Here is a 16,738-nt window from a genome sequence, read left to right on the forward strand (position 1 = left end):
GCCATAAAAAGAAATGAAATTGGGCTATTTGTAATGAGGTGGATAGACCTAGAGTCTGTCATACAGAGTGAAGTAAGTCAGAAAGAGAAAAACAAATACCGTATGCTATCACATATATATGGAATTTAAGGAAAAAAATGTCATGAAGAACCTAGGGGTAAGACAGGAATAAAGACACAGACCTACTGGAGAACGGACTTGAGGATATGGGGAGGGGGAAGGGTGAGCTGTGAGAAAGCGAGAGAGAGGCATGGACATATATACACTACCAAACGTAAGGTAGATAGCTAGTGGGAAGCAGCCGCATAGCACTGGGAGATCAGCTTGGTGCTTTGTGACCGCCTGGAGGGGTGGCATAGGGAGGGGGGTTGGGAGGGAGACGTAAGAGGGAAGAGATATGGGAACATATATATATGTATAACTGGTTCACTTTATTATAAAGCAGGAAATAACACACCACTGTAAAGCAATTATACTCCAATAAAGATGTTAAAAAAAACAGATATATGTATATGTATACCTGAATCACTTTGCTGTACATCTGAAACTAACTTAACATTTTAAGTCAACTGCACTCCAATAAGAAAACAAAAAAACTAAGTCCTTACATGCCCATGTGGAATCAAGTAATTTTAAATTTCCAGTTAGTTTTGCTCCTTGTTCAGAACTTAATCTCCAGAGTACCTACTTCATATACACATGTTCCATTGGAGTTCATATTTTAATTGAAAGCAGTTAAAAAACTAACAATGTACCACAGTATTAAAACAAACTACAACAACAACAAACCCATTAAAGTCTGACTCCAGGGAAAAACGTCTCCAAATCTAGTTATACTATTAAAAATGACATTATTTGGATGTGTTTTTATTTATACTTATTGGTCCTCTTCCTCCAAATCATCCCAAAATATGAGTGAATTTTCTAGCAAAGGAAGATTCATATTCTAAAAATCTAACGATTATCAGAACAGCTATGTACACTGTTACGCTATTAATATTCATTATGCAGCCTGAAATATAGCTTCAATTTGAATGATTTCCAACGTTTCTTTTATGAAATTCCACTCCGAAGTAGTGACATAAGGTTGTAAGTGAATATGTCTGCTAAGTTCGCAATTTACTCCCAAAGTTTCACCACCACCTCATTCACTAAAATAATGTGCAGCATAAAGGCCTTTTTTACACCCTTTTCCTCTTGATTTCCAAAGGTCTCAGCGATCTCTTTTCCTCTTATTTCACGGTTAAGTTTCTCCTTTTCAAGGATAACCCTGCCTTTCCCTTTCTCAGGAACCACTGTCATCCGACAGTTACAGATGCTCTTTGCTCTCGTCAAACTGACTCACTGTTTTTTTCTTAAACGGTCTCTATGTTTTCATTCCCGAGTCACTGTTTTGCCCATTTTCTTCTCTTGGAAAGGTCCTTCCTTCAACCCAAATCTCTGCTCACAGGGACAGAGGAGATGCTCAATAAATATTCGTTGATTAAATAAAAGCTGCCTTGTTTCAGTCAGCAGGTCACAGTGAATTAATCCAAGGACAATTATGACAGGAAGCAACAAGGAGAATGGGGTATCTATAAAGGTTATATACTCTAGCCTTCAAAGTAACATGATAGTCATTAACAGCCTGCTTATTTAAGATTCTGATACTTTTTGTGTAACTGTATTCTATTTCACCAATATAAAACCCACCCATTTCTCCTAGAGCTAGACAACATTTATCAAATATTTATTACAAACTTTAATGTCCTTTAAGTAGAAGTTTAAGAGCAGTGTTTGAAAAGAGTCCTATCTGCTTATATTAACTAACAGATTCTAACAATAGTTCCTATTGTCTGCTACAACCAAAACTCCCTTGTAAAATACTATATATTGGAATCTTACAATATTATGAAGCTCAGGAAAAGGCAGACCCATCCTTTCCAAAGCAGTTATTATTAAAGTTCTTAAGTACTATGTAACAGGTTCTATCTTTAATAAAATCCCATGGCACAGACCTCCAAAAATGTCTTACACCAAAGCTACTCTATTTTTTTTGTTTTTTTGGCAGTACGTGGGCCTCTCACTGTTGTGGTGTCTCCTGTTGCGGAGCGCAGGCTCAGTGGCCACGGCTCACGGGCCCAACTGCTCTGCGGCCCAGACCAGGGCACGAACCCATGTCCCCTGCATCGGCAGGTGGACTCTCAACCACTGCGCCACCAGGGAAGGCCCTGCTACTCTACTCTTGTTGCAGCCTGTAGGTACTCTGAGACTCAACACCATTTCTTCTATTCTAAAACATGATTTTTTCACATTTTAACTGAATGCATTTATTGGACTGCATCATACAATTTAAGGTATTCTACAACTGCTATTGCCTAAACATGTACAAATTTATTATTTTTTAAAGCAGTGGTATGTAGTATTTTATTTTTATTTTTGTTTTTACTGCAGTATAGCTGATTTACAATATTATGTTAGTTTCAGGTATACAGCTTAGTGATTATTTTTGCAGATTATATTCCATTACAGGTTATTACTAGATAATGGTATAATTCCCTGTGCTATACAGTATATCCTTGTTGTTCACCTATTGCATAAATATTAGTTTGTATCTGTTAATCCCATATCCCTAATTTGTCCCTCCCTCCACCCTCGTCCTTTTGGTAACCACTAGTTTGTTTCTATATCTGTTAATCTGTTTCTGTTCTGCATATATCTTTGAGTATTATTCTGGATAACCAAACAACTGTAATCCTTCAACATTTTAGTCAATAAACCATTGAGAAAGTATTGGTTTGTCTCTGAAACCTTCTACTGGTATCATCTGATAAGATCAAGAAAGAACCAGCATCAAAACTTGCAGAAAAGGTGTCTGTGAGTGGCTCGGGAGAAAATCCAGAGACAAGAGCACAATTCCATTTTAAGAAATGCCACATCACCACCCTGGATGGCACAGAGACAACAATGTATGAAAACATGGACAGTGAATGATTCTGAATGTGAAATTTTAGGAATACTTTAGCCAGTAGCTGAGGCAATGGTACATAAATCCAAATATCCTAACACATCATCCATAAACTTTTAAGCCTAACAAGATTAAGCAAAACAAAGTATATACCTGCAGCATAACTAAGAGAAGCATAACTACAAGACTCAATTACCAAAAGAAAATCCTTACTTTCCAATGGAGTCATTTCTCAAGTTCACACCCAAGCCTCTATATAGCTTTATAGAGAGGGTGAAGCCCAGAAAACATGGGGGAAGAGAGAGAAGGGAAATTGAGAGCCCAAGATTAAATTACAACCATTCCCACAATGAGACGGTTGATAAATATTCAGAATCCTGGTAGATCAGAGCACTGGCTACAGGAAACTGACTTAAAAGTGCCTGAAGACTCTAGAAGGCAGCCTGGAAGGCATTGTTTCTGGGCAGCAGAGGGCAAGAGGAAGGGAAGGAGTCCTTTAGAGACTGTGTGAAGGGGGAAAAAAAGCACAGAGGGGGAAACTAAGGATTCTCCAGGACAAAGAAAGCAGGAAAAAAAATGGAAAGACCCACAACGACACTGCCACCACCCTGAAAGCATTCTAGGAAACCATACTTTGCTACACTGACAGAAGAGGAAGCACTTGAACTACAAATCTCAAACCAATGCAAAGGAACAGAAAGCCACTGCAAGAGGTAAACAGAAAATGGGAATCACTATAGTTGATAACTCTCCCCATCCCCGACCCCTCAAAAAACCACGAAGGAGACGAAAACTATAAAACAACACTATAACGTAACATAACATTCTACATTGTTATTAATATATGACTTAAATATCCTTAAACAAAAATTTTGAAGATACAAAAACATGGCCTGAATAAGAAACTTCAAAACTAAGAACAGAAAGAAGAGTTGACAAAACTCAGGAAATAAAAATCATATAGGAAAAGAACTGAATTACAAACTGCCTAAGGAAGAACAGATTCAAATGAGATGTTAATAAGGGAAACTGAAGAAAACAGAAAACTACCATGAGAATAAGAGACTAAAGAAAGAAGAAATAAGGGTCAGAAAAACCTTTATGAAAAACCTTTACCTAATGAAAGGTAAAGAAGACCAATCATACATAATTGGACATCCTTAAGAAAAATTAAATGGAATAGAATATTAAACTACAATCTAAGAAAAATCTCCAGAAATTAGACCTGATTCTGCATACTAAAAGGGCCTGCCAAACACTTGGGAAGACTGACCTGCAGTAATATACTCAGAGAAACATTCCAGTAAAACTATTAGACTTTAAAGATGAAAAACCATTCTTAAGGTCTCCAGGCAAAAAGAGCAAAATAACTTAAAAGATCAAGAGAATTAAATGAACAAACTTCTAAGAAGCAACATAAAGCAATACAACAATGCAGCTGTACTTTCTAGAAACTCAAGGAAATAAAATGTAAACCAACAGAAAAAATTTTAAACATGCAAGAACAGAGTTACTGCCATTCCCAAGAGCCCTTGATCAATCTACTAGATCAAGATTCAGCAAACTTTTTCTGTAAAGGTATCAAATAACACAGCCACTTATAGCTATAGGAGATATAATGAGACATACACAGAAACAGTAGTAATGAGACTTCACAGCACTCTCAATATAACACAGATCAAGTAGACAAAATATAAAGAGATAAGGCAACTTAAACATAATAATGTAGAGCTTATGGATACTTGTCAAATGTTGCACCCAGATAAACACATATTCTTCTCACATACCCACAGAACATTCACAAAAATTGATTATATATTTAGTTACCAAAAAACTGCAAAACACTAGTAACTTCCATAAGGTAGAAATATTACAAACAATGCTCTGATCACAATGCAAAGACGCTAGAATTTACTAACAAAAACCAAAAAAGCTTTCCATCTGGACATTTAAAAGCCTCATATTAACTCCCGGGTTAAAGAGAGCTGAAACTACAGAATTTTTTTAAAAAATGACAAAATACTACGTCAACAACTTATGGGATGCACTGCAAGACATGTTTAAGAGAAAATTAACTCTACTAAACACTTACCAATTTAAAGAAAACCCCAAATTAACTAAATAACGAGCCCAAAAATCTAAAAAAAAAGAACCACAAAGTACCAAGAATATAAAAGCAGAAATGAATGAGGAAGAGAACAGAAAATTAGCAGATCTAATAAACTGTTGTTTTGAAAAAAACAGACAATGCACTACGCTAGCATGATTTAGGGGTAAAAGGTAGAAGCACAAATATATCAGAAACAATGAGATAAATAACTAGTGAAACAAGGAATTTTAAAAATTATAAAACACTAGTTTGCAGACTTAATCTTAAACAAATTTGGAAATGTATATAAAATGCATAATTTCCTAAGGAATTACAGATTACCAAAATTGATCCCATTAAAGTCAGAAAGCCTAATCAAATCAATTTTCATAGAAGAAACAGACAAATTTTTGTGGGAACTGCCCCACAAAAATTCACCAGTCCCAGACAGGCACAATCTGTGTGAGAAAAATTTTAAAACAGACTTGAAAGACCCAAAAGTAGATCTGAACAATGGAAAGACACCTCTTGCCTTTGAACAGAATTCAACATTATATAAAGGTTTCAGTTTTCCAAGTTAATTTATAAAGTTAATGCAATCCAAGGAACTTTATGGAGCTAGACTGAAGAGTGATACTTCTGAATATACTTTGTTTCAACTATGCTAATACATTCCACATTCAAAATATAATAAAACCAACAAATATGGGCAAAACCAAAAATGGAATAAAACAAGCAAACAGACTTAACTATATTTCAAATGAATAATTTAACCACACTGAAGGAGAAAAAAAGAACCAACTCCAATAACTTCTGAACAAAGTATTTTGACTACCTTCAGACTAAAACAACTGAAAGAAGATTCTAAACTGTTAATATGCCTTTTTTAAAAATAGTGGTTATCACTTAATTCTAAAACAACTTAATGCATTCTAGGACTGGACAAACAAAAATGTTGAGCACCAAGTTTTTCCACTCAGAAGGGCAATACAAAAATGGAAAACTGGAAAATTCTATGGTTTTATATTGGAATTGTAGGTTCAGCATGAACTCATGGTGAGATAAAGACAGGGAGAGAGAGAGGAAGGAGCAAGCAGGTGAGCCTGCTGCATAAATATGTTTATGAAAGGTATGTATACACATATATTTACTGGCTCTTTCCAGTAAGGGGAACTAGAATGACAGTCTAATAGGAATGAACACCCAGCACCCAGATTCTATCTCCTAAATGCACACTCTTCCACTAAAAGGAATCAAGGCTCCTTGGAGAAATGGCTAATTCAAAGCTGAAGCAGGGAAAAGTACAAGATGAACCTGAAATATATGGAGCTGGAAAGCAAAGAAGCACTCAAAGAATGAGGCAGCAATGTAAACAACAACAACAAAACCCAAACAAAGAGACCACTGCTTTGAAGGGACTTCCACTGGCCATAAAGGAAACAATCTGAGCATAAAAATAAGTTAATAAGAGATTATGGCCGACTGAATAACATATAGGAACACATGACTCCATACTCATAAATAAATGAAAAAAAGTCAGCAAAGAGGAAAAGCTCCTTACAGTAGAATGCTAACTAATAAATGTAGAAGCAAAAATCAGATTAGAAGGACTTCCCTGGTGGCGCAGTGGTTAAGAATCCACCTGCCAGTGCAGGGGACATGGGTTCGAGCCCTGGTCTGGGAAGATCCCACATGCCGTGGAGCAACTAAGCCTGTACGCCTCAACTACGGAGCCTGCACTCTAGAGCCCGTGAGCTACAACTACTGAGTCCGAGTGCCACAACTACTGAAGCCCACGTGCCTAAAGCCCATGCTCTGCAACAAGAGAAGCCACCCAATGAGAAGCCCGCAAACCACAACGAAGAGTAGCCCCCGCTCGCCGCAACTAGAGAAAGCCCGCGTGCAGCAACAAAGACTAAGGCAGCCAAAAATAAATTTAAAAAAATCAGATTAGAAAGCCATCATTTCACAAAAATAGTAATAATCGACCCAGGCAAAAATCATCAATGGATGCTAAAACTAGCAGAGTAAAGTTTGAGGAATAGATTATCTACCAAATCTCAAAGAATCTCCCAACAGAATATTAATTATAAGGTAATAAAGAGTAACTTTTCAATAGAGAAATTTGGCAGACACTATCTTAAGCAAATGATCAAAGCTGTCAGTAACGAGACTGACATCAGATGCCTCCAGATATGACACACTGAGAAGACACATCACTTTTGTGGTACTTCTGCTAAAAATATATAACCTCAATCTAATCATGTGGAAATACAGGCAAACTCAAACTGAGAAACATTTTGCAAAGTAATGGGCCTGTACTCTTCAAAAAGGTCAAGATCATGAAAGTCAAAGACTGAGGAACTATTCCAGATTAAAGGGCCTAAAGAGACATAATAACTAAATGCAACATGTCGTCCTGGCTTGGATCCTAAATTTTTTTTTTTTGGCTATAGAAGACATTATTAGAACAACTAGCAAAATATGAATATAGCTTTTTTTTTTTTTTTTTTTGCGGTACGCGGGCCTCTCACCACTGTGGCCTCTCCCGTTGCGGAGCACAGGTTCCGGACGCGCAGGCTCCGGACGCGCAGGCTCAGCGGCCACGGCCCACGGGCCCAGCCGCTCCGCGGCACGTGGGATCCTCCCAAACCAGGGCACGAACCCATGTCCCCTGCATCGGCAGGCGGACTCTCAACCACTGCACCACCAGGGAAGCCTGAATATAGCTTTTAGATTAGACAGTAGTACTGTATCAATGGCAATATCCTGTTTTGATAACTGGATTGTGGCAATATACATGATCTTGTTCTTAGGAACAAACACATTGATACTCAGGGGTGAAAAGGCATCATGATAGCAACTTGCTCTCAAGAGGCTGAGAAAAAGAAACTGTGTATGTATATTTAGAGAAAAAGTTATAAACATATAAAAATATTAAGTTAGAGAATCTGAGAATGGTATATACAACTTCCCTGTACTAGAGTCTTGCAACTTTTCTGTAAGCCTAAAATTATTTCAAAGTAAAAAATATACTTTCAATTTATTTCACATCTTTTTTTTTTTTTTTTTTTTGTGGTACGCGGGCCTCTTACTGTTGTGGCCTCTCCCGTTGCAGAGCACAGGCTCCAGACGCGCAGGCTCAGCGGCCATGGCTCACAGGCCTAGCCGTTCTGCGGCATGTGGGATCTTCTCAGACCGGGGCCCGAACCTGTGTCCCCTGCATCAGCAGGCGGACTCGCAACCATTGCGCCACCATGAAAGCCCTATTTCACATCTATATTTCTTATAACTACAAGAATTCTATGTAATAAAATGTCTATACAAATAAATACAAAATATTCTTTCATTAGTACAGAAATTCTAAGTGATAAAGCACTGTCAGTTTATTTGGTAGTTTTTTTGTTTTTATTGATAGACGAAGTAACAATGTACCTTACAATCAATTAAATCTTATATTCAAGGAAATACAATGATTCCGAAGTTTCATAGGAAAATATTGTTTAAAAAGGCAAAAACTAATCATACCATATTTTTTCAGTTCAGAAAACAGTATCACTATCACAAAATCACTATAAATACCTTGTGTTGCTAGAATAATCCCACATGGCCACATCTAGGAAGCTCCGAACCCAGGTCTTAGAGGGCTCCTTGAGAAATTTTTGCTGGTAGATCCCTACTACAAGATCCTCTACAGTGAGAAGTTCTAGATCTTGCCTGATTTCTTCCATTGGTAAACAGAAACACACATACAATTAGTAAGTTTAGGTACACAGAACATGTACATCAAAATGGAAACACAGATATTAAAATGCATTTGAGCAGTGACCCAGTTTAACTTACCTGATGACTTCTCCATATGCTTCAAACACCAGTTGACTCTGGCTCTATCATCAGACTGGAGAAGGGAAAAAAAATTTTACTTATTTTCTCCTATCTTCTGTTACTTTTAATTAATGTGGTCCTTTCAAACTGGGGGAAGGGGAAGCAGGAGGGGTAAGGATGGTGAGAAGGGAGAGAGTGAATAGTCTGTGACAACTAAACAAGAACTGTAAAACAGAGCAACATATTCTAGAAAATACTGCTAATAATAACCAGTTATGCTCATAAAGCAATGTTAATATACTTTATGAACAGCAAGTGAGACTTAGGGTAAGCAAATGAAGAAACCAATGTTCAGAAAAAGATAAATAAGGTGATTTGTGTTCATGGTGACACTAATAAACAGTAAGGTTAAAACCCAATTCTATGACACCTAGCCTAGAAGAACTTAGACAAAACAAAGAATAAAGATTACAAAAGGAAGGTCAAGGGACTGCTACAAAAACAATTTTGAACAAACAATTCTCTTGCCTAGGAGAATAGGTGTACAGACTAGAAATCCATCCTTCAGAGTAAAAACAATTGAAGATATTTCAGAAGGAGGAACTAAAAACATGAGATTGACCGAAGCTGAAATACATTCAGTTTTTGCAGTCTTCAAAATCCCTCCAATACCAGAGAGATTTAGAAGAAAAAGCATTATACCTAATTACATTCAAAATAAGAACGAACATATATATTTTAATACACAGGCAAAAGTTATTTATTTGGGTATCTTTCATGGATCTTTTGGTTTCTAAGTAATGACTTAAAAGAAATTCTTATGTTGAAATTACCTTGCAGTAGACAGGTGGCCAGTTCCCTGGATTTGGATGAATGAATCTATAAAGGTTTTGTAACACCATTGCTTGGTCACACCCAGATTCAAAGTTTGAAATAGGAATCTTGTGACTAGAATCACCTGAAGGAAATAAAAAGTAGGTAGGAGTTAAAAATTTGACTAAGACAAATATTATGGAGTAGGTATAGAAGTAAGGGTACAGGAAGGGAGCAGTGGATAACTCATATTTAAGCACTTGTACCAAGCCTGCTTATGGTTAGGTACTTTACATATTTTATCCCATAATCTTATGAGGTAGACAATATACACATATTAGGAAAGAGATAACTGAGAAACACAGAAGTTAGCAGTAAGTTAACTGAGAAACACAAAAGTTAGCAGTAAGTTAACAGCTGGTGAACAGTGGAGTCAGGACTCAAACCGAGGTTAAGTGAAAGAGCCTATACAGTGTTTTCACTATTCCTATGTGGCCTTTCATGAATCTGGTTTATTAATAAGGCTGGAGACCTTGATAGTAATGACTGCTTTTTAAAAGACTGTACGATGAATACTTCTACTTCCAGTAAAATATGGACCAAGTAATTCAGACCAAACTTCCCACAAAAATTTAGGATGTCAATAGCACCTGCAGTAGCAAGGAATTATTAGATCAAGATGCAAAATATTATAAAATCCAGAGAGATTAGTCTAGCTCTGGGGGCAGTTTTCCCCCTGGAGTAAGTTGCTAATTCCAGAAGAGCAAGTTTCATGGCTGAGATAAAAAAAAACTAACAGGGCAGGAACACAACTCCACCCATCAACAGACAAGCTGCTTCAAGTCTTCCTGAGCCCTGAGCTGCCTCTAAACACACCCGTTGACACAGCCCTACCCACCAGAGGGACAAGACCCAGCTCCACACACCAGTGGGCAGGCACCAATCCCTCCCACCAGGAAGCCTGTACAGGACTCTTAGACTAGCCTCCCCTACCACAGGGAAGACACCAGAAGAGGAACCACAAACCTAAAGCCTATGGGGCCATAAACACAGAAAGTTAGACAAAATGAGATGGCAGAAGAATATGTTCCAGATGAAGGAACAAGATAAAAACTCGAGAAGCACAACTAAGTGAAGTGGAGATAGGCAATCTACCTGAAAAAGAATTGAGTGTAATGATAGTAAAAATGACCCAAGATCTCAGAAAAAGAATGGAGACACACACCAAGAAGACAGAAGAAATGCTCAACAAAGAGCTAGAAAATATAAAGAACAAACAGAGTGGAACAATACAATACCTGAAATGAAAAATACACTGGGAAGAATAAACAGCAGAATAAATGAGGCAGAATAATAGATAAGTGAGCTGGAAGACAGAATAGTAGAAATCAATGCCACGGAACAGAATAAAGAAAAAAAGAATGAAAAGAAATGAAAACAGTTTAAGAGACCTCTGGGACAACATTAAATGCACAAACATTCACGTGATTGGGGTCACAGAAGGAGAAGAGAGAGAAAAAGGACCTGAGAAAACATTTGAAGAGATAGTAGCTGAAAAATTCCCTAACATGGGAAAGGAAACAGTCACCCAAGTCCAGGAAGTGCAGCGAGTACCATATAGCATAAATCCAAGGAGGAATGTGCTGAGACACATGTTAATCAATTTGACAAAAATTAAGGACAAAAAGAAAATATTAAAAGCAACAAGGGAAAAGCAACAAATAACATACAAGAAAATCCCCATAAGGTTATCATCTGATTGTTCAGCTGAAACTCTGCAAGCCAGAAGGGAGTGACATAACATACTTAAAGTGATGAAAGGGAAAAACCTACAACCAAAAATACTCTACCCAGCAAGGTTCTCATTCAGATTTGACATAGAAATCAAAAGCTTTACAGACAAGCAAAAGTTGACAGAATTCAGCGCCACCAAACCTGCTGTACAACAAATGCTAAAGGAAATTCTCTAGGCGGAAAAGACCACCAGAATACAAGAAAATTACAAATGGGTAATCTCACCAGTAAAGGTAAATATACAATAAAGGCAGGAAATCATCCACCTACAAATATGGTATCAAAACCAGCAATCCTGACATGAGGAGAGTACAAATGCAGGACACTGGAAATGCATTTGAAACTGAGAGACCAGCAGCTTAAAACAAACTTGTATGTATATAGACTGCTATATCAAAACCTCATAGTAACCTCAAACCAAAAATCTACAATAGATATATACACAAAAAAGAAAAAATCAAACAACACTAAAGATAGTCATCAAATCACAAGAGAACAAGAGAAAGGTTAGAAAGAAGACCTACAGAAACAAATCCAAAACAACTAACAAAATGGCAATAAGACCATACATATGGGTAATTACCTTAAATGTAAATGGATCAAATGTTCCAACCAAAAGACACACGCCGGCTGAATGGATACAAAAACAAGACCTATATATATATATCCTACAAGAGACCCAATTCGGATCTAGGGACATATACAGACTGAAAGTGGTGAGAGGATGGAAAAAGGTATTCCATGCAAAAGGAAATCAAAGGAAAGCTGGAGTAACAATACTCATACCAGACAAAGTAGACTTCAAAATAAAGACTGTTACAAGAGACAAAGAAGGACACTATATAATGATCAAAGGATCAATCCAAGAAGATTTAACAATTATAAATATATATGCAGCCAACACAGGAGTGCTTTGATACATAAGGCAAACGCTAACAGCCATAAAAGGAGAAATCGACAGTAACACAATTAAGAGTAAAGAACTTTAACTCCCCACTTAAATCTATGAATAGATTATCCAGACTGAAAATCAGTAAGGAAACACAGGCCTTAAATTACACATTAGACCAGAAAGACTTAATTGATATTTATAGAGCATTCCATCCAAAAGCAGCACAATACTCATTCTTCTCAACTGCACATGGAACATTCTCCAGGAGAGATCACATGCTGGGCCACAAAGCAAGCTTGGGTAAAGTTAGGAAAACTGAAATCATATCAAGCATCTTTTCCAACCACAACACTAGGATATTAAAAAAAAATCAACTATAAGAAAAAAAAATGTAAAAACCAAAAACACTCAGAGGCTAAGCAATATGCTAGTAAACAACCAATGGATCACCAAAGAAATCAAAAGAGAAAATCAAAATATACCTAGAAGCAAATGAAAATGAAAGCATGACTATCCAAAATCTATGGGACTCAGCAAAAGCAGTTCTAAGAGGTAAGTTGACAGCAATACAATCTTACATCAGGAAACAAGAAAAATCTCAAATAAACAACTCAACCTTATACCTAAAGCAACTAAAGGAAAAAGAACAAACAAAACCCAAAGTTAGCAGAAGGAAAGAAATCATAAAGATGAGAGCAGAAATAAATGAAAGAGAGACAAAGCAAACAACAGAAAAGATCAATGAAACCAAAAGCTGGTTCTTAGAAAAGGTAAACAAAATTGATAAGCCTTTAGCCAGACTCAAAAAGAAAAAAAAGGAGAGGGTTCAGATCAATAAAATTAGAAATGAAAAAGAAGTTACAACAGACACCAAGGAAATACAAAGGATCATAAGAGACTACTACAAGCAAGTGTATGCCAATAAAATGGACAACCTAGAAGAAAAGGACAAATTCTTAGAAAGGTACAATCTCCCAAAACTGAACCAGGAAAAATAGAAAATATGAACAGACCAATCACAAGTATTGAAATTGAAACTGTGATTTAAAAACTCACAACAAACAAAAGTGCAGGACCAGATGGCTTCACAGATGAATTCTATCAAACATTTAGGGAAGAGTTAACACCTATCCTTCTGAAACTCTTCCAAAAAATGGCAGGGGAAGGCATACTTCCAAACACATTCTATGAGGCCACCATCACCCTGATACCAAAATCAGAAAAAGATACCACAAAAAAGGAAAATTAGAGGCCAAAATCACTGATGAACATAGACACAAAAATCCTCAACAAAATACTAGCAAACCAAATCCAACAATACATTAAAAGGATAATACACCACGATCAAGTGGGATTTATCCCAGGGATGCAAGGATTTTTCAATATCCACAAATCAATCAGCGTGATACACCACATTAACAAATTGAAGAAGAAAAACCACATGATCATCTCAATAGATGTAGAAAAAACTTCTGACAAAATCCAACACCATTTATGATAAAAACTCTCCTGCAAGTGGGCATAGAGGGAACATTAACAAACCCAACATCATACTCAATGGTGAAAACATGAAATCATTTCCTCTAAGATCAGGTACAAGACGAGGAGGTCGACTCTCCCCACTTTTATTCAACATAATTTGGAAGTCCTAGTCACAGCAATCAGAGAAGAAAAAGAAAGGAATCCAAATTGGAAAAGAAATAGTACAACTGTCACTGTTCACAGATGACATGATACTATACATAAGAAATCATAAAGATGCTATGAGAAAACTACTAGTGCTCATCAATTCGGTAAAGTTGCAGGATACAAAATTAATACACAAAATCTTTTGCATTTCTATACACTAACAACAAAAGATCAGAAAGTGAAATTAAGGAAACAACTCCATTTACCATTACATCAAAAAGAATAAAATACCTAGGAATAAATCTACCTAAGGAGGCAAAAGGCCTTTACTCTGAAAACTATAAGACACTGATGAAAGAAATCGAAGATGAAAAACAAACAGATGGAAAGATATACTGTGTTCTTGGACTGGAAGAATCAATATTGTCAAAATGACTATACTACCAAAGGTAGTCTACAGATTCAGTGCATCCCTATCAAATTACTAATGGCAGATCAAGAACAAAAGATTTAAAATTTGTACAGAAACACAAAAGACCCTGAATAGCCAAAGCAATCTTGAGAAAGAAAAACAGAGTTGGAAGAATCAGGCTCCCTGACTTCAGACTACACTACAAAGCTATAGTCATCAAAACACAATGGTGCTGGCAAAAAGACAGACTTATAGCTCAATGCAATAGGATAGAAAGCCCAGAAATAAACCCACGCACCTATGGTCAATTAATCTACGACAAAGAAGGCAAGAATATATAATGGAGAAAAAACAGTCTCTTCAATAAGTGGTGCTGGGAAAACTACACAGCTACATGTAAAGGAATGAAATTAGAACATTCTCTAACACCATACACAAAAATAAACACAAAATGGATTAAAGATCTCAATGTAAGACTGGATACTATAAAAGTCTTAGAGGAAAAAACAGGCAGAACACTCTTTGACATAAGTTGCAGCAATATCTTTTTGGATTCACCTCCTAGAGTAATGAAAACAAAAATAATAAATAAATTAGACTGAATTAAACTTAAAAGCTTTTGCACAGCAAAGGAAACCATAAACAAAACAGAAAGACAACCCACAGAATGGGAGAAAACATTTCCAAATGAGGTGACCAACAATGCATTGATCTCCCAAATCTACAAACAGCTCATGCAGCTCAGTATCAAAAAAATAAACCCAATCAAAAAATGGGTAGAACCGTGAATAGCCAAAGCAATCTTGAGAACGAAAAATGAAGCTGGAGGAATCAGGCTCCCTGACTTCAGACTATGCTACAAAGCTACAGTAATCAAGACAGTATGGTACTGGCACAAACACAGAAATACAGATCAATGGAACAGGATAGAAAGCCAAGAGATAAAACCATGCACATATGGACACCTTATCTTTGATAAAGGAGGCAAGAATATACAGTGGAGAAAAGACAGCCTCTTCAATAAGTGGTGCTGGGAAAACTGGACAGGTCCGTGTAAAAGTATGAAATTAGAACACTCCCTAACACCATACACAAAAATAAACCCAAAATGGATTAAAGACCTAAATGTAAGGCCAGAAACTATCAAACTCTTAGAGGAAAACATAGGCAGAACACTCTATGACATAAATCACAGCAAGATCCTTTTTGCCCCACCTCCTAGAGAAATGGAAATAAAAACAAAAATCAACAAATGGGACCTAATGAATCTTCAAAGCTTTTGCATAGCAAAAGAAACCATAAACAGGACCAAAAGACAACCCTCAGAATGGGAGAAAATATTTGCAAATGAAGTAACTGACAAAGGATTAATCTCCAAAATTCACAAGCAGTTCATGCACTCAATAACAAAAAATCAAACAAAAACCCAATCCAAAAATGGGCAGAAGACCGAAATAGACATTTCTCCAAAGATATACAGACTGCCAACAAACACATGAAAGAACGCTCAACATCATTCATCATTAGAGAAATGCAAATCAAAACTACAATGAGATATCCTCTCACACCGGTCAGAATGGCCATCATCAAAAAAATCTAGAAACAATAAATGCTGGAGAGGGTGTGGAGAAAAGGGAACACTCTTGCACTGTTGGTGGGAATGCAAAGTGATACAGCTACTATGGAGAACAGTATGGAGGTTCCTTAAAAAACTACAAATAGAATTACCATACGACCCAGCAATCCCACTACTGGGCATATACCCTGAGAAAACCATAATTCAAAAATAGTCATGTACCAAAATGTTCATTGCAGCACTATTTACAATAGCCAGGACATGGAAGCAACCTAAGTATCCATCAACAGATGAGTGGATAAAGAAGATGTGGCACATATATACAATGGAGTATTACTCAGCCATAAAAAGAAACGAAATCGAGTTATTTGTAGTGAGGTGGATGGAACTAGAGTCTGTTATAGAGCATGAAGTAAGTCAGAAGGAGAAAAACAAATACCGTATGCTAACACATATCTATGGAATCTAAGGGAAAAAAAAGTTCATGAAGAACCTAGGGGTAAGATGGGAATAAAGACACAGACCTACTAGAGAATGGACTTGAGGATATGGGGAGGGGGAAGGGTAAGCTCTGACAAAGTGAGAGAGTGGCATGGGCATATATACACTACCAAACGTAAAACAGATAGCAAGTAGGAAGCAGCCACATAGCACAGGGAGATCAGGTCGGTGGTTTGTGACCACCTAGAGGGGTGGGAGAGGGAGGGTGGGAAGAGATATGGGAACATATGTATATGTATAACTGATTCACTTTGTTATAA

At 36.8% G+C, this 16,738-nt stretch overlaps 1 protein-coding gene across 4 annotated transcripts in view; it reads right to left on the reverse strand.

The window, feature by feature from the left end:
* The window catches only part of MAEL (maelstrom spermatogenic transposon silencer), a 67,449-nt gene that overhangs the window by 21,185 nt on the left and 29,526 nt on the right, over positions 1-16,738 (reverse strand). For all 4 annotated transcript variants that reach the window (XR_009559282.1, XM_060286136.1, XM_060286142.1 and 1 more), the window contains 3 exons: positions 9,695-9,819; positions 8,880-8,934; positions 8,619-8,760 (listed from right to left, as the gene is read on the reverse strand). Coding sequence is in view for 3 of the 4 variants with exons in the window: in XM_060286136.1 (XP_060142119.1) it covers positions 8,619-8,760; positions 8,880-8,934; positions 9,695-9,819 (322 nt within the window). In the remaining variant the exon portion in view is untranslated. The remainder of the gene's footprint in view (positions 1-8,618; positions 8,761-8,879; positions 8,935-9,694; positions 9,820-16,738) is intronic.

Source organism: Globicephala melas, chromosome 1 (assembly GCF_963455315.2).
Source record: "Globicephala melas chromosome 1, mGloMel1.2, whole genome shotgun sequence".
In the NCBI taxonomy this organism is placed as follows: Eukaryota; Metazoa; Chordata; class Mammalia; order Artiodactyla; family Delphinidae; genus Globicephala; species Globicephala melas.